The 22,045-nt window shown below is 39.0% G+C and overlaps 1 protein-coding gene across 1 annotated transcript in view; it reads left to right on the top strand.

Moving 5' to 3' along the window:
- SERGEF (secretion regulating guanine nucleotide exchange factor) overlaps positions 1-22,045 on the top strand; it is a 173,973-nt gene that overhangs the window by 103,894 nt on the left and 48,034 nt on the right. Inside the window, 1 exon segment of the mRNA XM_050897733.1 lies at positions 872-908. Within this exon segment, the coding sequence (XP_050753690.1) occupies positions 872-908 (37 nt within the window).

Here is a 22,045-nt window from a genome sequence, read left to right as displayed (position 1 = left end):
GAGACAAGCCCTTGCAGTAGGACAGCGGGCTGCTTTCGATGCTTGTGTTACCATCGTTTGTGAAGAACTTATGAAAGCTTAGTGGGTGATACTATGTGATATATGCTAAAGCAACTTAAACATCTGACATGTTCACAGCAGCTGCAAAGAAGAAAGAAAAATACACTGACTATGAGTTTGCTTTGAAAAGAAATTCATAACTGATTTCCATCACTTATGAGCTTGGGAGAAAATGTTTGCATTGGTTTCTTTCTTTTTTTTCTGCAGCTTTTAAAAATTAAATCAGCCTGCTGCTAATAGAAGAGTTGAGTTCTATGGTATTTTTTCTCCATTCTAGGCAAATGACCATAGGGATCGTATCACTTCAGGTTTATCACACTGAGCCTCTATACTTTGTGCAGTTCTTCAGGGATCATCTGGAAAAACAATATAGATAAGAGAAATTGAGATCTTTATCGCCCTTTTGATTCCCAGCTGTCTCTATATGGCTCTGATCTTGCAAAGGCTTAATCTGCATTTGCTCCATGCCCATGAATAGTCTTGTTGGATCCAGTGGATGTTGTCAAGGGTGTGATGTTTTTGCAGGATTGTGTCCAGTCTTGCTCCTAGGAATTGAAATGTTACTGATGACTGTATTTTGAAAAGAAAATGCTTGTTTATTAAACAAACAAACATACCCCCCTGCCACTAAGTCCCTAAGTGAGACTACAAATGAAATTTTGTTTAAAAATGAGAGCACTTCAACCTTGATTTTGCATCCTACAAACTGTAGTTGTTTGTTTCAGGTTAATTTTTAATTTCCTGTCATAATTGTGGTTGTCTTCCTACCGGTAAGCGGGTTCTCTGTTATTCATTCATACTTCTTTTTCAGATCGCATGTGGCTCAGAGCATAATCTGGCAGTAGTTGGTAAGTAGCTTAATTTTATATCAAATCCTCTCACCTTTTTTTTTCATTCTTAAGTAGCACAAGATGAAAGAAAAACATGTACATCAAAGATACTGAGTGATTAAGGGCATTGTGTGCAGCTGAAAGGAGGAAAGTAACATAGAAATGTGGAGGAAAGAAGAGGAGAAACCGGTAGCATAAGTGGTGATGATGAAAAGGTGCCCTTGTCAACCAGCCCCTGTAAGGAGAGGGCTGATGGATGTAACAGCAAAATACATTTGCAAAGTGCCACAGCCTGTTTTAGAATGCAGTCATTGCAACAATTCAAGCTGCAGATTCCGAGTAGTATCTAAGCTTGAAGCTGGTCAAAAGTTATCTTTGTTTAACATGGAAATTTTCAATGAAAAAAAATCCTGGGTCTTTTGTTGTTCGAAGCTTGGAAAATCTTCAAAATGTCAGTCAATGGTAGTCAGGTTCTTTAGTGCATCTTAGTATAATGCAGCTGTTGTAATAATGGTGAAAGTACTAGGAAGCTAATGTCGGTGGAAAAAATTGAGTTTTGTGTACTAATTCCGGGAACAATCAGATGCTTGCTTTCATGTGATGAGTTGATAACTGAAGTTTGATACATGACTGCTATTATTTATAATTACATGTTTAAGAACATTTTTAACTGTAGGTTTTCAGGTGCTTTATAAAGGAGGTCAGCGTAATTATCCCCATTAATAGACAGGGTGAGAAAGATGAAGAATTCTATGTTAATCAGAGCTGGAAATGAAACAGTCTTCTAAGTTTCAGTCCAGCACTCCATCCACATAGACATTTTTCATTGCCATGACTTGCATTGAGATGTTAAGGGAAGAATTTCCTTGATTTTCTTAAGTGTGGTATGACAGGTGTGGAGAAACCAGCTATCTGGTATCCAACCTGTATTCCATGTCCTAATTTTTAAGGTATTTATTTTAGCTTGGTGTTTTATCAGTTTCATTAAGTGGCCACAGAGGTGGTGTTCTGTATATGTCGTATATTTCCATATATACTGTAGTATATTTTCTAATTATCCTTCTACAATTAAACCGTTCTACTTAGTTTATGGTTGGCTTTAAGAAAAGATTTTCCCTTTACTTTCTCCCTACTTGTTCAGTGTCACATGCCTGTATTAATTGTCAGGCTGGTGCTTCTGAATGTCAACTGAAGAGCAATCTGAAGAATCACATTGTGCTTCTTGCTGAATTGATGAATTAAAAGTGTACTGCTAGCAGATTCCTCCAGTGTGCATGAAAGCAAAGCATTGAGTTTGAACGACCTTCTCTCTCCTTATGTCCTTTTACGCTTTCTGCCTTCTAGGCAGAAATCTATGGAAAAAATGGGTAGGGGAAAGAAATTCTAGAAGTAAGTTACAATAAACTAAGAACTCTAGGTGTGTAAAGAACGTCATATGCCTGTCTAAGCTGTGTGCTACACTTATTGAATTCAATGGGAAAATTATCAATGCTGGACGCTAGTCAATTTTTATTTTAAGGGCAACAGAGATGTGATGTTACTATTTTTTTGAACTAAAGAACTATGATACGTTTTATTCCTGAAATGAATTTTTACATGTGCTTTTAATAGGTTGACTTTTTAGAACATTTTGTGGTAGGATTTCTCTGATCACTTGTCATTTTTAGTTCAAAGCTGCCAACTGTTATATTCCTTAAAGATACCAGATATCCATAAATATGTCTACTTGATTGTACAATTTTCTAATAACTTATCATTCAAGCAGAGTTTATTTAGGACAACTATATCACAGTTTCTTCCTTAATTAGTAAAGGCTTGAATGATTGACTTCTAGACTGAAATAATTCAAGTTCAATATGAAAGGTAAACTGAAAAGCAAGCCTTTAAAAGTATAATATTCAAGTCACTATTTCTGGTTGTATATACAAATGTGTTTGTGCTTTTTTTGTTGCATAATCTTTTAAATAGAAACGTTTTTAAGACAGAGAGGCTAGATTTATGATTCATTTCACAAATGCTGAAGTTGTGTTCCAATCATCTTGCTGATGATACAAACTGTTTGATTTGTAGGGCTAGCAAGCAGTTAGTTTTTTCATGTTACTTTATATAGTCTGCATCCATTTGTATGGTTCAGTTATTTGAATTCTCTTTTCTTGCTTTCTTCTACTGAAGTCAGTGCAAAATTTGGCTGTTTTCTTCACTGTGATGGCACTGACTCCTTTTTTCGTGGGTAAATTGGAATAAATTCAGTTTTCATTTGATCATGAGGTAAATGTTTGATATAAAGGAAAAGGGGGTGTGGGATGTCTCCAAATATACCTACATTTCTAAACTTAATGAGCTAAAAGTAATAATTCGTACATGAAAAAGTGTAAACATCTTCACTTCTAGCTCTTGGTGAAAACACATTTTTGTTTTGTTTTGGGGTTGTCCTGTGATACTAATTCTAAAATTTGCAAGTATTGTAATATTTTCATGTTTTTATGACCTTTCACTTGAAAACGAAAATCCCTGCCTAATAAGAAAAAACCTTGCACTTTTCACCTCAATCAAGGATTAATCATCATGGGAGCCAGCCTATTTTTAATTGAAAAAAAAGAATAGTTATTTAATAAATGTTGTATAACATCTTACATCTGAAAAACATCTTCCAACACTGAAAACTCTGTATGTACTTACTGAGCACAACAAAGGCTGGCTTTTCAACCTGAGTACAATAGCTGCAATGTGTAGCACTGAACTTCATGATATTAACACAGAATCTTTGAACGATTGAAATACATAATGGAACTAAATCACTGTGACAAAGTTGAGCTTTTCCAGGTTTGGAGTCTATAGTGTTTTCAACACTGAAAAAGTAAGGAGGTTTGATTCTTACCCTAAAAAGCATGTGCTTAAAAATGGTATTTATGGAGAAGGCTCTTAGCCTATCTGCTCCGCTCTAAGACTTTGATCCTCCTTTTTTTAAAAGAGAATAGTTATCCTTTAAGAGAACACTTAGCATGCCACATGCAGCTCATGCAATGCTACAACTTAAATAATCAAGCAATATTAACTATGCAGAAGTAGAGTTGCTATAAAAATGTATACATGTCTTGACTGTGCTGCAACTACAGGGCACAGGACAGAATGCCTTGAAGAGCCTCCAAATGCAAATGTCTTATTTTAGTAAAAATTAAACCCAGTAATTTCACTCAAGCCTCCCTGAAGTAGTAAAAAAAAAAAAAAAAAAAAAAAAATCATTACAAGGATGACACTTCTATAGTCTGGCTCCCCAAAACCTTGGTAAAGCATAATATCCCTTTTTGGTCTTGCTTTTAGTCATTTTCTCAACATGTATAAACTAAGAAAAATCTTCTAAAAGAAAGATACTGGAGGATGTGTAGGGAGAAGTGCTTCTTTTAAAAATGGTTCAGTTGAAGTCCATCTTTAAAGCAGCCTTCAAAGGGGAATTTGGGTCCCCTTGACTGTACGTTTATAAGCAGTTATTTCTTACCTGATCTGTGCATGCTTATAGTAGTGCAGTGGCTGATACCAAATCTAATTGGTGATTTTTCTGCTAATGGAATGGGTAACTTGGACATTTTAAATATTTTTGTGTGTTTGGAAGAGAAAGACATGGGCCTTTCAAGTAAACATTTTCTAGTATGGTGTTTTGAAGGAAAAAAGTGTTTGGACATGTGGCTACTTCAAATAGTGCAAATGGCTTTTCCTTGCACTTTCATAGTCAGGTGAATTCTGACTTCTGATCAGGGCTATGTTATTTTCTTGCATGGAGGATTTAAAACCTCCTTCAGTGAGATAGTCCACAAATCCCGGCTTTGATACCACTGTGTAGTGGCACACACCACAGGGGCACTGTCAGCGCAGGTGACGGTGGTGCAGCAGTGTTCACAAGAAGAAATTGGGTTTTGTGATTACTGTCATGTAGTTACTCCTTTGATACTTGTCTCTGTCTCCTTTGGACTTTTTTCTTTTCAGGTTAGCTACTTAGCACTGGTTTTTCCCCCATGAGTAATGGTAGTGGAGAGGGCACCGTGTAATTAATGTTACAACAACAACAAAAAAACCAAACCAAAATGCCCAAGCTGGCCACCCAACCATAAGCGTGTTTTCCACATGGAAGCACAAGCGACATATGAGGAGACAAGTCCCTGTCTGATCACATTGAGCCCCATTTCAGTGTGTTCAATGCAACAGCATTTTCATACACCATTTTTAAAATCACTTCTCAACTTTCCGCTAAATAATAGGCGCTTCCAGAAAAGGGTTAGTTTTATCTCCCATTGCCTTGTTTGCTGTATTTTAGAATGTGATCTGTTTCAAGATTCTGTCTTCTCTGTGGCTTATGTGCAACCACTGCTGTAAATATCATGACATGGGCATTCACATACCTCTGAAGCTCCAATTCATCCAGTTGAAGTGTAAACAGTAATACTAAATTTAATGGAAGAATAGTCTTTGTAGAGGAAATTAGGATAAAACATCCCTCCACTTAAATGGCAGGTCGTGCTTCAAATGCTCTGAACTAAAGTGTGCAGTAGTGTTAGAGAGGCAGTAAAAGAATTATTATTCCATTATCTGTTAAAATTTGCTCTTTATGTTCTTATACTGGAAGAACACAGCAATTATGAGCTGGAGAACAAATGTGATCGAAGTGATCCCAAACTTAGGGAGCTGGTGATACACATCCTAAAATGGTGGTGGTGTTAATGGCATCCCAAACACTTTGGTTCCACATTTTGTAATAAGGAAGCTGAAGGGTTCTTACGTGGGAGCCACTACCTCTTAATTAACAAGGTCACGTTCTTTTAGTGAAGTTCCATGATTCCAACTAAATTATTGTATAAAGCATCAGTTGAGGAAGTACTGTAACAGATTATGAAAGGCGTATTTCTATGGCAGAGTGAGCACCAATGGGGAGAGGAGACTGCAGGCTGATGGATGGATCTCTGCGTTATGCTGACAGTATTATTTAGATGTTCACAGCAGCCCTATGAAGCGGCAGATGTAGTCATGTGTCTGACATTTGGCCCTGGGGGACTCAGCAGTCTGTCATAAAGAGGAAAATCATAAATTCTCTCTCCTGCTTTTCATATTGCTGTAGTATCTGGAGGAATCTTCAGCATACGCAGTGGAGGGCACTGGTGTTCAGCAAGGAGCCTCAGTCTGCTAGTCTATTGCTTTATTTATTATGCATGAAAAATCCCAGTGCAGCCAGGGTCTCTATTGTAAAGGTTTCCTGGCAGACCAGCATGGAGTCATGTTGCAGCACGCTGTCTCTTTGCGTTGCAGCACTAATCACATTCTCTGCTTATTAAAGGGCACCTGGCAGGACTTCGAGTAACCATCGCTGTTGTTATTTTCATGGGGGTTATATGTCGGCCTTCTAAATTTGTTCTCTGGCAGAGCCATTTTGTATGTTATTTAGCTCTTAATGTGACTTTGACTGTTAAAATAGCTCTTCGAAATATAAACTGCTTTGGTTATATTTGTTGTAAAAAAGCAGCCTTGCTGATATCGTTAACTGAGCACCTGCCCGAGTACTCTCTACATACCTAGATACAGATCTGACATCACAGTTTTCCTGTCATCTTTACAGTGAGCCCTAACAGTGCTGTTCAAATGTCTTTTCGCTTTGTGTTTTTTTTCTATAGACTATTTCATGCTCCAGGCAAACTAATTGTTCCTCTGGTAAGATTGAAGCTGAATATGAATTTCAAATGTCTGATTTTTTGTTATTTTCTGCAAGTTACCCTCACAAAATCTGATTCTCTGATCTCTTTGAACTTCTTTTCCAAGGGCTAATGGAAAGCCAAGCTGCCAACTATTTTATGAATTTGTGGGTGTAAGGTGATGAGGAGAGATATGAGGAAATGCTAATTTGAGCCTTTGGAAAAGCCTTCTGATGGGGCTAAAAGAAAGTTTTGTATTAACCAAATCGTCTAAAGTCAGTGGCCGCTGGTTATAGGAAAGGGGGGATATTTTGCTGTGAAAAGCTAATTAGATCCACAAGAAAAAAATGGGATTGCATTAACCCCCTAGATGGAAACTCCAGAGTTTAGGATAAGATCTGGCTGTACCGCATCTTCTGTGACTGAAATGAAGTCTAGATTTTACAGCTACCTTCTCTTCCAGAATTTGTCACTGTATTGATGCATGTTTTGGGTGATTTGACTCTGGAGAATGCTTTGTTCATCTTCCTCTTCTCTGTGTGGCTTGTCAATTTAGATTGTGAAATCTTTGGAAGAAAAGCTGCCTCTTAGTGTATTTTAGCACTGCCTAGGGGACCTGATTTTTTTTTTTTTAATACTGCATTACAACTAATAATAGTTGCAATCACTTTCCTTCTCTTCAGAGAGAATTTTGAAATATAATTAATCTTGGTGTGTGTGTGTCTATTTTAATTTATATCATTTAGCATATAAACAGGTAATAATGCAGTGCTTGTCATATTGTTTACAGTGTGGTTTCCTGTCGTTACCAGATACAGAGCTGCTTAGGGTCTGAAGATAAAAGCTGTTATTTTTCTGTATAAAAAGCTCACGGTTCTTGTAAAATTTTTAATTGAACTTTACATATCACCGTGGTGTCAGCTTATAGTTTGTCTAGAGTTGAGCTCTTGTGCACTAAGTGTCATCATGTTTCCTGCGAGACACCATATCACATCTACAGGGATAATTCTGCTGTGTGAAGAACCCTACAAAAGATGGGTAAGAGGCAAGCATGCAGTATTAACCTCTGGTGACAGCTAAAACCATCAAGCTGGAACTATGAGTGGCAGTTAGAGGAGATAATTGTCATAGGAAGCTAGCAAATAACCAGCAAATGTTACCAAGCAAGAAGCAGAATGAGTAGAGAGCTCTTGCTTGCAGGTACTGGTGAAAAGGAAAAGTCATTCCACCTGGTTTTAGAAAATTATGGAGGATGGGAAGACTCAAGAGGAGGAGCTGCAGTACAGATGCATGCAATCCTTTGTCAGAGAGTTCTCTGGATGGATACTAAGTATTTAGAAAACAAATTAGATTTTATCATATTTGTTTACTCTCAGGCTTTAAGTGGAGCAATTACTTTAAAGTAGAAGAAAAATGTATCCAATATATCTAAGGCATGTTTATCTTAATTTTCAAGAAAGCAAACAGGAGTAACAAAAATAGTCACCCTTGCTCACCAAAGAGAGATTTAGCTTTTGTTGGCTATGAAATGAAATAAAAGGAAGGACAAATGTCTGGCTTCAGGGAGTCATCTAGAGCACGTAGGAGAGATGCTCACCGAAGTAAAAGCACAAGGCCAGCAAAGCAGCTGAAAGCACTTGCAAGTGCAACAAATTAAGGCTTTAGTACTATCCTACTGAGCAATGCCTAAGTAAGCTGTGCTGATAATTCTGGATTCTGTACATGTAACAACCTCAACACTTAAACTTCTAAGTGTATTGTTGAGTAGAAATTTTGCAACTTAAGGGTTGACAGGAGGGAAAGGTGGTTTATATTTAGAAAGCTGGCATGGAGAGTGCCCTTACCTTGCTGTGGGATTTGTGGCTCTCCAGGAGTGAATATCTTGCTGTGCAGCTTGGATTGACACCCACATGTTTGTATGTACTCACTATCCAGCTCCTTTATGTAGCACTAAGAAATTTTTCTGTCAGTGCACAAATAAATATGTGTGACCTAGCTTAGTTACATGCTATAAGTGAATAATCTCTGAAGCTTTTTTCTTCTGATATTTTTTGTGTGTGTCTTACTAACACCGTCTTAAATACTGTAGGTAGCTTTCTGCTTAATAAAAGCATCTGAAGTAGGGATTTTTTGAACTTCTGAGATTGGCTTGACCATGAGTTAGGGTTTTTCACAAGTGCACATTTCAAAGTCATCTTTGCCCAGTTTTTGGATTTTACAATGCATTTTGGTCACATTCTTCAATTGCTCTCTTTTTAGTTATGAAGGTCAGAAAAACCTTTTAAAAACAAGCTGAAGGCAGAGATGCTGACAGTGACATAGGTCTGAGAGATGATGCTGTAAGGATACATATGAAATATTGCAAGCCTGGTGATGACAGGGATACTTCTGGGACAATACATGGATCCCTCGCATGGCTGTAATTGCACAGGTCTAAATGCATGCATCAAAGCAGGCTTCTTGAAGCTTTTGTAAACCAAGGTGGATCGGAATTGTTCCTCCAGCTTTCCATAAGGGCAGATCCTCTTTTCCCACTTTAGGGATTAAGACTTTGAACTTGAAGCTAGTGGAAATTGTAGTGGAGAAAATCCAGAGGTATTAGCTGGCAAGCAAGATTGTTTTACTTACTAATAACAAAGAAGCAGCCATTCAAGCTTGCAAGCCTGGAGCAAGCTTTCAGGGTGAAAATAAAGCATTTTATTAAAAACGATTGGCTTTAGAGAGGTGAGTATTTAAAAAAAAAAAAATTAGTGAAAAAAGTCAAACCAGAGATGAAAGTTGACATATTTGTAAAAATTACCCTTTACTTGTCCTTGCTTTTTGAACTTGTTTCACTCAAACACTTCTTTATGGAAGGGAGGTAACAAAGTAATTGAAATAAAAAAGGCTTTTGAGACTCATTTCACTATTGTGCTTTTTCCTGTGCTTTTTGCAGAGTCTCTGAGGAGCAACCAGGCTAAACTGGGACTTCTGGTATTTCTGAGAAATGTCTTCACCTCATTTTATTTTTAGATTGTTGCGCTTATTTGAACAGTGAAAAAGTGAGAAGGACTGAAAGCTATACTGAATAGGGCTTTGAGACATTTAAAATTTCTTGCAGAGCCACAAGAAGGGTTTATATATTCATGCTGATCAAGTAAATCAAACAGAAATCAGGTCAAGCATGTTATAGTTGTTTATGGCACAGTTTCAAACATAACTGTAGTTAGGAAGCTGAATGAAGTGACAGACTACTGCTATATATAAAGGTCTTGGTGCCCATCAGTCTTTGAGGAGCAAAATGCCTGTATTACCTATGTATTTGATCATGATAGCTCTAAACTTGCTAAAGATGGTAGCACACCTGTCAGTGTTCTTAAAAACAAAGAAACGCAACCAACAACAGCAACAAACCCCCCCAACTGTAGTGATTTTAAAAAAACAGTATGCTGAGTCCTCCTTGATAGATTTTTTTTTTTTTTTTTTTTTTCTTTTTTTTTCTTCCCAGATGGTTCCCTAGCTTAATAAGTGTTCTGGCCTTACATACTCCTCCCCTCTACAAATCTAATGGAATAATTACCTTGAGAAGATATTATATGATGTATTGATTCTGGCTTAAACATTGCTTGTATATATTATAGCACTGATTTGCTAAATTAAATGTCTTCTAGGAAGGCCTTCACATGATGCCAGGAATTCATGTTACAGGCTTAGCTCTCTTCTCTCTCCCTTTTGTGCAGATTTAGCATCTTATTATATGCCTGCTCTGTAGCCTTGTATTGGAACAAATTACTAGATTACTATAAAGTGATTATGATGGGGAGCACTAGCCCAAGGCAATAGGTGGAAGAGGTGAAACTGCCAAATCAGCTGATAAAGAGGACATGAAATCCAATGTTTAACTCTGCTCTTATACATGGGTAATATTCACTTGCTATTTGTTTTTGACGTGGGCTGTTCTGTGAATGTGAGCTTACACCCAGGGAGCCTGGCAACCATCTTTGCTCTTTTGTACGCCTTTTTTTGAAATACCTTCAGCCAGCTCATGTGATGCTGTACCACAGTGAAATTTCTGATGCTTGTACCAACTGTGAGAGTGACTGCCAATGTGCTCTATGGCCCTTCCTTTGGCCTTCCCAGACCTGCATCCTTCTGGGGAACTTTGCAAAATGTAGCAGATTCTCAGAGTTTTTATATTGTGTGACCTGCAGTGCTAGTGACTTAAAAATCTATAACCTGTTCACAAATCTCCTCTTATTCACCTTGTAAAAGAGAATCAGGCTGTTCTGTATCCCCCAGAGTACCACTGCCAATGAGACATTCTGTAACGCAAGACACAATCCTTTTCTGATGAGTGAAGGACATACATGGCTAGAAGATTTCAGTTTCCATTTTTCTCAGTAGGAAAGAATTTCTGTCGCTCAAGAACTTTGAATAGAAAGGATTCTGAACTTGATGAGCTTTCTTTTTTTCCTTGTGGATGATACTCAGAACAACAACTTAATAAAACATGGAGAAATTCTTCTATTAGGATATATCATTAATCATCTCCCCTTCCCCTTCTTTAGGCATTTTGGTATTAATTTTTTAAAATATTTAACCCATTATGACCTTGGTGACAAATCTGAGTTGCCGAGAGATTGAACAAGTAAGCAGATGCTTTGCTGTGAATGTTGAAGTTATTAAACTGGAGGTTGTCTTCTCTATGCCTTTAGATTTTCAGTGACACCAGCTGCTATCTTGCTGAGTTGAGACATCTCAGATAATGAGCAGGATGGCAAGCAACACAAATCCATATAATAGTTTAATTCTGAGTAGGGAGCTCACTTGGCTTGAAAGGTACGTTTGCTTTGGCTTATAAACTTCCTGGTTTTTTTCGCCTGAACTGTTTCCTCCAGCGTGCTTTCTCTTGTACTGTTTGTTTTTTCAGTTCTGAACATTTCAAGGTCTTTTAAAATTGAATGAGATGAAAGGTGTATCTCTTAAAGCCCTGCAACACGTTGTACTTCTAAATGAGCACATGGGACTCTTGGTGTGTGATGTGTCAATGGTGAAAGGTGTATGTATGCTGAAGGGGTAAGGACTGTTTTGCAGTGTGGCCTGCTGAATTTCGTTGTATTAACAGAATCTTGGTAGCTGTTACATTTGCCAACATGCGCATTTTTTGTGATATTGATTTAATAAATGCTTACTTGCAACTCCTGTAAAATAAATTGTTCCCTAGTTTTGATAGGAATAATTCATAATTTGTTACTGTTCCTTGCTGATGTAGTATAGTAGATCAAATCTGTGACCTTTACTTCAAGGGGAGTTCTGTAACTGAGCCCTCCAAATGGGATTATTTCAGAAATCACAGTTGCATATAAATTCATCACGTTAATGTGTGCTTCACATTGAACATGCAGGATGATGTGTTCTGTATGACAAATTTGTAGCACTCACTGGTTCTCTATGACGTAGACCCAGTGCATGGGTAATTCTGGCCTTTTCCTAGAAGCAGATGTTTGCTTAGGCAAGAAAAGTACTTAATTTATGTTAGTACATTCATTTTGTACAGAGGAGGGGAAAAGCCTCGCTAGTCTCTGTGCCCTGTGATGAGTTGTTGGATGGCTCTCTCACCGTCTGATTTGAGGTCACTGAACATGAGTTTAGTCTCCTCTGTATCAGGTATCTGGTATCAGGATTTGGTATCCTTGCTGTTCTAAGACCACTCACTCTATTTTTAAGTTTGGGGTTTTTTTTTTTGGCCCTGAGACTTGTTTTGCCACCTACTAATGAAAGGAGGCAGGAATCCAAATGTATTCTGCTTACATCCAAGCCTTGTGTTGCCTGCCATTTACAGCAGGAGTAGTATGATGGTTTGCTGTCACTCAGATGTCACTCAGATTCCTTCAGTCTGGATAGTACACTGTTGATCAAGTTAACTGCAAGGCCAGATTCTTCCTAGGTAAATTCTGGATACCATAAAATAAAAAAGGCTGAGTGCTACTGTATATCCCTTGTAGATTTGTTGAATAAAGAAGCAGCCACTTTAGTTTTTTTTAAGCACTGTAGTAAAGAAATCTTGTTCTGTTGACAAGTTCAGCATGAGTCTTGTGCAATACTTTTCTGTCTGCTTGGATCCTCCTCCTTCTCCCATCTGTCGCCTTCTCACTCTAAGGAAAGGAAACTCCATTCTGTCAAAGCAAAGTGCCAATGAAAAAGAGAGAAAGACTTTTAAGAGCAGCTTTTGGATGAGACCATTCACTGAAATCAAAACAAATATCATCACAGCTCACTATAGTTTTGCCCTGCATACCTAGCAAAAGGTTAAGGCTAACACATAGTAAGATACAGTCCCTCCAGTGAAGGATGTGCAGTTCAAAAAGGCAGAAGAAAAAGAGGGAAGCAGAAAGGCAGAATCACTTACTAATGCCCATGATTAGTGCTCCATGGCAACATGTTCCTTGCAAGGAAAATAGCATAAATACCTATTATGCAAAGGGATTCCCCAGCAAGCAAATTAAATGCCAGAAATCGAACAAGAGTGTGGTTTGTTTTTTTTTTTCTCTCTAGGTAATTAGGATAGCTACCATTAAAGTATCATAATTGAAATGGATGCTCTATAACTCTTCTGAAGTGAGATGTACCTCATTTTGAAGTTTCCCACTTCAGAGGCTGTGTATTTCTGTAAGTTTACAGTTACTGGCTTTCTTATGCTTTGTGAAGCTGTTGCTTTCTAACTTTGAGGATTGTTTCCCTCTGCAGAGATCTTTTGGTTGCTTCTGCCTGATGCTGACTTGCAAATTCAGTGTGAGCAGTTAAAGCCTAAGAATGATAAACTTGTATTATTACAGGTACTTTGAGCATTCTTTTAAGTCCCCAGGGCTGGAGCTCAAACCTGGTAATTGTCTTGACTAGAAATGAATGTGCTGAGTTTCACCCTAATCCTTAGGAAGCATATGTCCACAACTGGCGATCTCTGCCCTTAAGAGTTAAGTATTAGAGAATTTCAGGAGTGTTTTTGATAGTTCAGCTTGAGATATCAAAGTACGGCAGTGCAGTCACCTACAAAATAATGATAGTAAATGTGCTTATGCTTTCTTTATGCCTAGAATTCGGTTGGAAGATACTCAGTTGGATATTTAGAGCAAGGGCAGCAGAAATCAACAGGACTTTGTCTGGTGGAGATGCTGAGCCTGCAGGCTCCACGGCTGAGAGTGCTGAATGAACTGTGTGGTGGGTCTGAGGGAACTAAAACCGTGAGGTCCTGCTTGAGTCACCATGCCACACTCCCTGCTACTGTGGACACTCCATCTTATCCTCATCACACATTTGCTGGGGTCCATGTGGCCATGAATTAGATGGTTTTCATTTCCTCTGTTAACAGGGTGTTCTAGATCCACACTCCTTGGCTGGCTGAAAGCTTGTTTTACTGTCCAGTGTAAAGTCTTAGGATATGTGCTCCTCCCCCCAACCCTAAAACCTAAGCAAAAATTCTAAGTCAAAATTTTGTGATCTCCTTACAAAAGTGTAGGACAGCTATGGGAGGGATTATATAAGTGAGAACTCTGTAGATACAACTTGTCTGAAGTCCAGTTTCTCTGCTTTATCCAGTGGCATGACTTGTTTTCTCATGTACTGGCTCCACAGGAAAAAAGCCAGTCACAAAGCAAGTATTTTATCCTGTGCAGAGCTGGTTTCTAGTCTGTTATATAGCACTGTAAAATAGTCTACTAAGCTGCATTAGTGTTGGATAGAAGAATTAAGCTTGAAGTCAAGTTTGAATCACATTGTAAGCTGTTAAACACCTGGCCAAGACAGTAAAATGTTGATGATGCTGCAGTACTGCGAAGCTGTAACTCGATTAATAAATGCCTTCTATAGTATAATATGCCTCCATTTGGTATTCTGTACATGACGTGCAAAAATGAAAGGCATTTCTAGATGCAGAAGTTCAAAAAAATGGGTTTTTTTCCCTTAATTTAAGCAAGCAAATGTTAAGCAGAAATTGCTTCCATCTAATTAAATTTTTTCCCCGCAGCTTGGGGTAGATCTAATAGGTACATTCTCCATCCCTAAATATAGAGAAACTATGCTGAAGGAAATTGCTGACAAAACAGTGCAAAAACATGTGATACATTAATATACAGTGGGAAAGTTAAGTTTGGATTGCATGGTGTAATGATCTGTCCATCTTTGGTGGGTTTTTTTTGTTGTTTTTTTGGGTTTTTTTTTTTTTGTTGTTGTTGTTTTTAAAGCTGTTTCATGGCTCAGAAGAGCTAGAGTTCAGCTATTAGGCTGTCCCTAGCAAGAGCAATAGCAAAAAAGCCCCCATGGAACTGTGCCAAATATGTCACTCTAGAAATGAACTTCACTCACTTCTAATCTAGTCAGCTGCCATCAACAATTTGTAACTGTAAGTATAACTTTAAGGCTTGATCTCTTTCAGAACTAGTGAACCTGTGTCTGGCAGCTTTAAAACATGGATGGTGCGTGTTAGTTGTCTTACTGCTCTGGAATGTTTCTGGTGTACACTTTCATGGTAAATGAGATGCGTGACACTTGCATGGAATCCGAGTGATTTCAGCCAAGATTTTTAGAGTTATTTTAAGATTATTCATTTTTTTATACACGCATGTCTTTGGGGGCCCAACTTCTTGAGTTCTTAAGGCAGTCTGAATTCCATCACAATGGATGATAATCAGACTAGTGTATCAGATTGATCGCTGGCTTTGGGTATTCCTTTTCAAATTTTTACTGTTTTCATATTCTGGTGATGCAGGATGATTATATGGTAATACTCCTCAATTGCTTCTTGCTTTCCATCCAGATTGCAGCCCCTTCATTACATAATTGTAAACTATTTATGCTAATTCTAATGTCAGAACCAGGCATACCCAGGCAGTTGCTTTATTACTTTAACCCTTAGAGGAAGCAACTGGATCATTTTGTAGATGTGCGTGATGTATTGACCCAGATTTGTGGACCATTTACATACATATCTTTATGTGTACAAAGATGTGAAAACAGATGTACAGGAATAACTTTTGGATGTCATTTCTCTCTTTTTCGTTCATGTTCTGGGACTGCAGTGCAATAACTTAGTTTTTTTTCTCTTCATATTACAATAATTTAAAATAGTAATACTTAAAATCATGTTCATTCCTCTTTTAATAGAAGGCTAAGCAGTGGCTGCTAGTCTAGAATACAGTAGAAAGTATTTTTAAGTATTTCTGGGCCTGGTTCTGAGATTCCATCAATTTGTAGCTGTTTTAAGGAGAGGGTAAAATAGCTTTTAGTTGTCTCACTCTATTGCTCTTTATCAGAAGGGTCTGAGGGATCCTCAAAGAGAGATTCTGAAGGCCTTTCTTAATGCTGGGTTCCAAGGGAACTGCTAAATACCTTCAACCTTTCTGCACTCTTTAATCTCAGCACTACTTATCCACCTTGCTCACCAAAAAGTCTTGAGTGTAGCTGTATTTGATGATCTTCCAAGTTGTGTCAGTTGTGATTCACTGTTGAAAACTTCAAGTGCATTGTTCTGTGTATTTTGGACAGTCAGAGCAAGAGAGAAGTGACAGGGAAGTTCATACTGGTGTTTGTAAGAAACCATTCGGTGACAAATGAGTTGCAGTGAGATGGATCACTTCTGAACAGAGGGGGAGCAGATTTCTCTGCAGGGCACTATGGAACAATCTGAGGTTCTGATTAAGGTGGGTGATTGCCTTTACGGAGGGCTTAAGATGGCCCATTTAATTATTTCAGTAAAAGTACAGCTGAGCTTTTGATCTGGATGTTAAGGAATTAATTTCTCTAATATTTTTCTGAGGGTAATAGTGATCGGGCATTCCTTTAAAACTCATCTGGTCTGACCCTCGTGAATTTGGTGTCGTCTTCTCAGTGTCCTTACTTGTGTTTTCCCAAAACTGCTTTAGTTTTATATTAGCGTTGCCTCGATGCCTTCTGAAAGCTGAGCATCTCTTGCTGTTCAGGATTATTTGTGGTTTCTCTTCCAGACTTAGACTGGCACTTTGCATAGAATATTTAGCCATGTTGTTATTTTGATAAAACAAAGTCATCTTAAGGGTAGTCTCAGCTTTCCTGTCATGCATTGGTGCTGCTGTTCTTGATGGTAATCAAACTGGAATGACTGGCTGTCTTGTGCAAGTCAATGCTCAACAGAAAGAAGATGGAGTCTGTAAAAATTCAGAGTAGCGGATGTTTCTTCAGAGTACTGCAAGCTGCATTGCACAAAAGGAGCAGTGGTCTGTAAATAAGTAAAAGACTTCAGCCTCCAGCATGTGCAAATCCTCTGTCTTCATTAGTGGGTTGGTTCAGAACAGCAGCAACAAAGGAGAAGGGGGAAACGGGTTTGTAAAAAGCACAAAAGGTGCTTCACTTTCCTGATAAACCAGCAAGGCATTGCTCCTCTGAGAATCATTCTACCAAATTTGCTCTGCCTTCTATCTTTATCACGTGAGGTTGAAATAGGCATCATAAAGATGACCAAGAGGAGGGAAATCATAGAATCATAGAATGGTTTGGGTTGGAAGGGGCCTTAAAGATCATCTAGTTCCAACCCCCCTGCCACGGGCAGGGACACCTTCCACTAGACCGGGTTGCTCAAAGCCCCATCCAACCTGGCCTTGAACACTTCTGGGGAGGGGGCATCCACAGCCTCTCTGGGCAACCTGTTCCAGTGCCTCACCACCCTCACAGTAAAGAACTTCTTCCTTACATTTAATCTAAATCTCTCCTCTTTCAGTTTAAAGCCATTACCCCTTGTCCTATCACTACATGCCCTTGCAGAAAGTCCCTCTCCAGCTTTCTTGTAGGCCCCCTTTAGGAACTGGAAGGCTGCTATAAGGTCTTCCCAGAGCCTTCTCTTCTCCAGGCTGAACAACCCCCCAACTCTCTCAGCCTGTCTTCATAGGAGAGGTGCTCCAGCCCTCTGATCATCTTTGTGGCCCTCCTCTGGACTCGCTCCAACAGGTCCATGTCCTCCTTATGTTGGACAGTACCCAGAGCTGAACGCAGTACTCCAGGTGGTGTCTCATGAGAGCGGAGTAGAGGGGGAGAATCACCTCCCTCAACCTGGTAGTCACGCTTCTTTTGATGCAGCCCAGGATACGGTTGGCTTTCTGGGCTGCAAGCGCACATTGCCGACTCATTCAGTTTTTCATCCACCAGTACCCCTAAGTCCTTCTCCCCAGGCCTGCTCTCAGTCCACTCATTGCCCAGCCTGTATTCATGTTTGGGACTGCCCCGACCCAGGTGCAGGACCTTGCACTTGGCCTTGTTGAACTTCATGAGGTTTGCATGGGTCCACCTCTCCAGCCTGTCAAGGTCCCTCTGGATGGCATCCCTTCCCTCCAGTGTGTCGACTGCAATATACTCGCTTTGTGTCTGAAACGTGTAAAAACTTTGTGTAAATGTGATAGTTGAAAACACAGCACTTTCTTCTGGGTAGAGGGGTGGAATATGTAATTTCCAAGAGGCAGATACTTGTGTCTTTGCCAGATTCGAGACAAATAGCTGAAGTGACATAGCGAAGCTTCCAGCATGCATTTTATAATCCCAAGAACGAGAAACATTTGCATGAGCACTTAAGCAGTGTATGCAAACCTTGGTTATTCTCCATAAAGCTCTTAAAATTCATTCTTACATAGCTTCTTGCTTCTGGGACAGTCATACCCAAATGTAAGTAACAAACGAGTGACACAGACTAGACCAAAAGTCTAGTGTCTTAAAGGACTTCTCATCTTAAACCAAGGTTCTCCTTCAACTCTGAATGCATAGTAAGTGGATCTCAGTGATGATCCTGCTTATTTCTGACCCGTTTGAGAAGTGTTTCTGCTCTTCAAATGCAATATTTAAGTGCAATGATGAAACTAAAAAGGTGAAATGTGTTACGGTGGTCAGAACATGGTCTCAGAAGTGACTGAAAAACAGCTTCAGTGGCAAGTTTTTATTTAATCACCTTGTGTTATGCTGTGGTCCAAATGCCAGTTCCTGTGTTATTCTGGTATGTAGCAATGTCCAAAAAACAGTGTAGTTTCATATTTAGGGTTTATATTTATGTTTTCAGTTTAGATTGAGCCTGAGTGCAAACCTTGCACTGGGTTTGCTCCCTGCACAGACGGCATAGCCTCAGGGGTTAGTGCAGCCCTGAGGGTTACCATCATTGCAGGAGAGTTTCACCTCTGCAATCCATAGCCACATCTGTGTCTGGGCCCTTTACAGACCTGGCAGGGATCCAGTTTGAAGGGGCACATTGTCAATGGCCACTCCTTACTTATGTCTGAACATTCAAGACTTTGCTAGGGTGTAATGCCTCATAAGATAATTAAATGTACCTGTGAGTGTGTAGATCAACTTAAACTATGCCTGATGCTTTTCTGTTTAGCAGCATTTAATTCTGTGTATTTTAGCAGCATGTTTATCCAAAGGCCTCCAGAGATGCCTTTCATGGTTGGATGCAGATAATTGAAAGTAGGCTGTTTTCCTGCTCCTGGATGTCAGGTAGCCTTTCAGTGAACCTGGCCCTTTCAGAGGTATCTGTTCCCTGTGGCACAGTGGTGGGAAGCAGTAGCTCAGAAATAATTTGGAAATTTCAGTTGCACTGATGGCTCTTTACAATGCCAAGGATTTAAGAAACCTGGCTTGCCAGCCGCAAGAGGCAGGACTGACCTTGGGTTACCCAAGGTTTGACTACATGGCTAATTAGTAATAGAGGAAATCTGACAAATACGTGACTAACGCACAGGGATTCACCTAATGAAAATAACACCACCTCCTTCCCAAATAGCTCCCTTGCAACATTTAGCTACATAGCAACTACTGCTGTTTCGTGAATGAAGCAAGCGGATTCCAGTCTTGGTGCACGCTCCCCACCCCGTGTTTCGCTCACAAAATGAGAATTATATTTTAGTGTTTTTTTAGACAACATAACAGCAAAAATACACATGGTACATAGGTAATACTGCTGCTACACTAGGTAAAATGTAATTTCTCATTCTTGAAGAAGACTCCTTTTCTGTGAACTGAAAGTATCTTGTAAATGTTGGGGTTTGCCAGGAAGTGACGAAAAACAGGAGAGTAAATTCTGCAGTAATACTATTCTATTCCTTATTGACCATGTCTTTCTCAAGTCATGAGGAGGCAATGATGGCATATAATTTTGATACCTGATAAAATAGTCTCATTTGATCAGGGTGATAAACAATTTTTAAGAGCTGAAAATGCTACTTTAAATGATTGCTCTGCTTGTAGTTAACAAGGAATTCATCCTAAAGAGCCAAATAAGCATATTATTTTGTCGTGGCTAGTCAGATTTTCCATGTAAATTTAAAAGGAGGGTAATTTTCCCATTCCTATTTTAGAATGTTCCTTATTCTGCCTTTATAATTTTGTCCATTTCCTCATTAGTGCTCCTTTCAGAGCCCAAACATGTCAACAGTGACACCATTATCAGCCTGAAATAAATGAACAAACATTCTCATCTTCAGTCTTGGTTTGCCTATGACAGCTATTTTTAATTTTGCAGCTGCTGGAGACTAAGGCAAATGAGATGGATTTGCAACTGATGATTTGGCACCTATATCATGCAGCTACTTTACAAGTGTTCTCACAGGTGTTAGGAAACGTGGAGGTTTCCAAGGGGTCTCTTCACTGAAGTAGAATTTCTGGAGAAAGAGAGAGAACGAGCATGAGGCAAAACACTGATAGCAGAAGGAGGTATCCTGCTGGTTTAGCATTTGTTTGCAGGTGTTCGAAATGGAGTGTGAGATGGCAGCTAATTCTTTTGTCACCAAGTGTGAATATGAGCTGACAGCCTCATGCACTCTTCTGTATATTCTGAGCACTGCTAGTTCCAGGGGGTCCTCAACCTCAAGGATTCTTCTTTCCTGGAAGAGAAGGTGGTATGACTTTTTGGCCACAAAGAGCAACTTCTGTTCTTCCCAGCCTTGACCCCTGTTTCAAAACCAGCTTCACAACTCAGAGTTGAAGATCAAATTGCAGAATACCCAAGTGCTGCAGTGACCTGTGCCTGGCTTTACGTGGGCATTCAGGCAGGTGAACTTAGGTGCCCACCACTTCCAAAAGTAACCAAGCAAGGAAGGCACTGTGGCGTGTGGGTGTAAAAATGTCGTATTGAGTTAGGTACCCACATGCCTCTTCACCTAACCTGAGTGCTTGTTCAGGTCTCAAAGTGCCTCTTTTGTCTTTGTGCCAATATTTCTGTAATTTATAATTTGCTATGATAGAAGTTAAGATATGGCAGTTCATTTAATTAGTACCTCTGAGTGGTGTGGGCTTAATAGAGGGTTGGTACAGTCCTAAATTTTCTTAGATGCTGAAACACAAAAGACTTGATTCTGCAGGTCCCCACAGTCAGAAGATAGTGACATGCAGAACCCAGCCTAAATGATGAACTGGTTGAAGTTTTAAATGGTAAATTGCATAGTTTGGGACTGAAATATATTTTGAAAAATCTTATTTAGTTTCAATTTGCCTTTGACCTTTAGCCCAAAATGGATTACATATTTCCTACTCTTTCCCCCAAAATTCAGTAGCAGTGGTGCATGTGTGTTTCCACTGCACTTTTAAATCCACGGTAGTGGATCCAGGTGCTTGGAAAGCCGCACAGATTTTATCTTAATGATCCATAAAGAACAGTTTAGCTAGGTCTTGGAAGACTTTAGAGCTTCACAAACCATCCTTCTGGTTTTTGTTTTGGCAAGTACTCAGTTGGTTTGCAAACTTATGCTAAATTTTGACTTGCAAGGTGTGATATTAACTACAGTCAAGATAATTCCACACTGCTGACCATACTGTCAATTAGGTAGTTAAATATTTATGCAAATAATCTCTTAGTTTCATATGCTATGATTGCAGAAAGTGGCACAAGTAGTTTATTTTCACTTGTATTGAGCATCATTGAGTACTGTTGTTAATTTTCTTGCTGATGCTAACTTAGCTGACATTCCTGTTAGTTATCTGACCTGTTGAATAATGCATCATCATATGACCTCAGAGTATTTTGATCATATCTCTCTGAGAATAGTCTTATTTCTATAAATGGGATTTCTAATAGAGGAAGGTGCTATACAGCAGAAGTATTACTGGGAGAGTTCAAAAAAGGAATGAAGTAATATATCTTTGAAGTGCAGTGACTGCATTAAAAGTGTTCCAACTTAACTCTCTTTTTCGATCTCATAAGAAATAAAAAGATAGTAACTGGTATAGTATCTCAGAGAAACTAAAAGTCTAAAAGAACATCCTGTTGAGAGGACTTGTTAGTTATGCAGGCTAAAACTGTGAAACATGTTTATTCTCATAAAAAATGAGGACTCCATGTCTTGATTCTATAAATAACTTAATACCCATCTCTCTTGCATTCTGGTGACTAACAGGGCTTTCAGAAAAGAACATGTTCATTTAAGAACAGCTGTCCATGTATGCCAGGCATCTCTGGTGTGTCACCTGTACCTTATGACTTGATGATACTGAAGTGGG

The sequence above is a fragment of the Gymnogyps californianus genome, chromosome 5, assembly GCF_018139145.2.
Source record: "Gymnogyps californianus isolate 813 chromosome 5, ASM1813914v2, whole genome shotgun sequence".
Taxonomy (NCBI): domain Eukaryota; kingdom Metazoa; phylum Chordata; class Aves; order Accipitriformes; family Cathartidae; genus Gymnogyps; species Gymnogyps californianus.
This window is presented reverse-complemented; position numbering and strand designations above follow the sequence as displayed.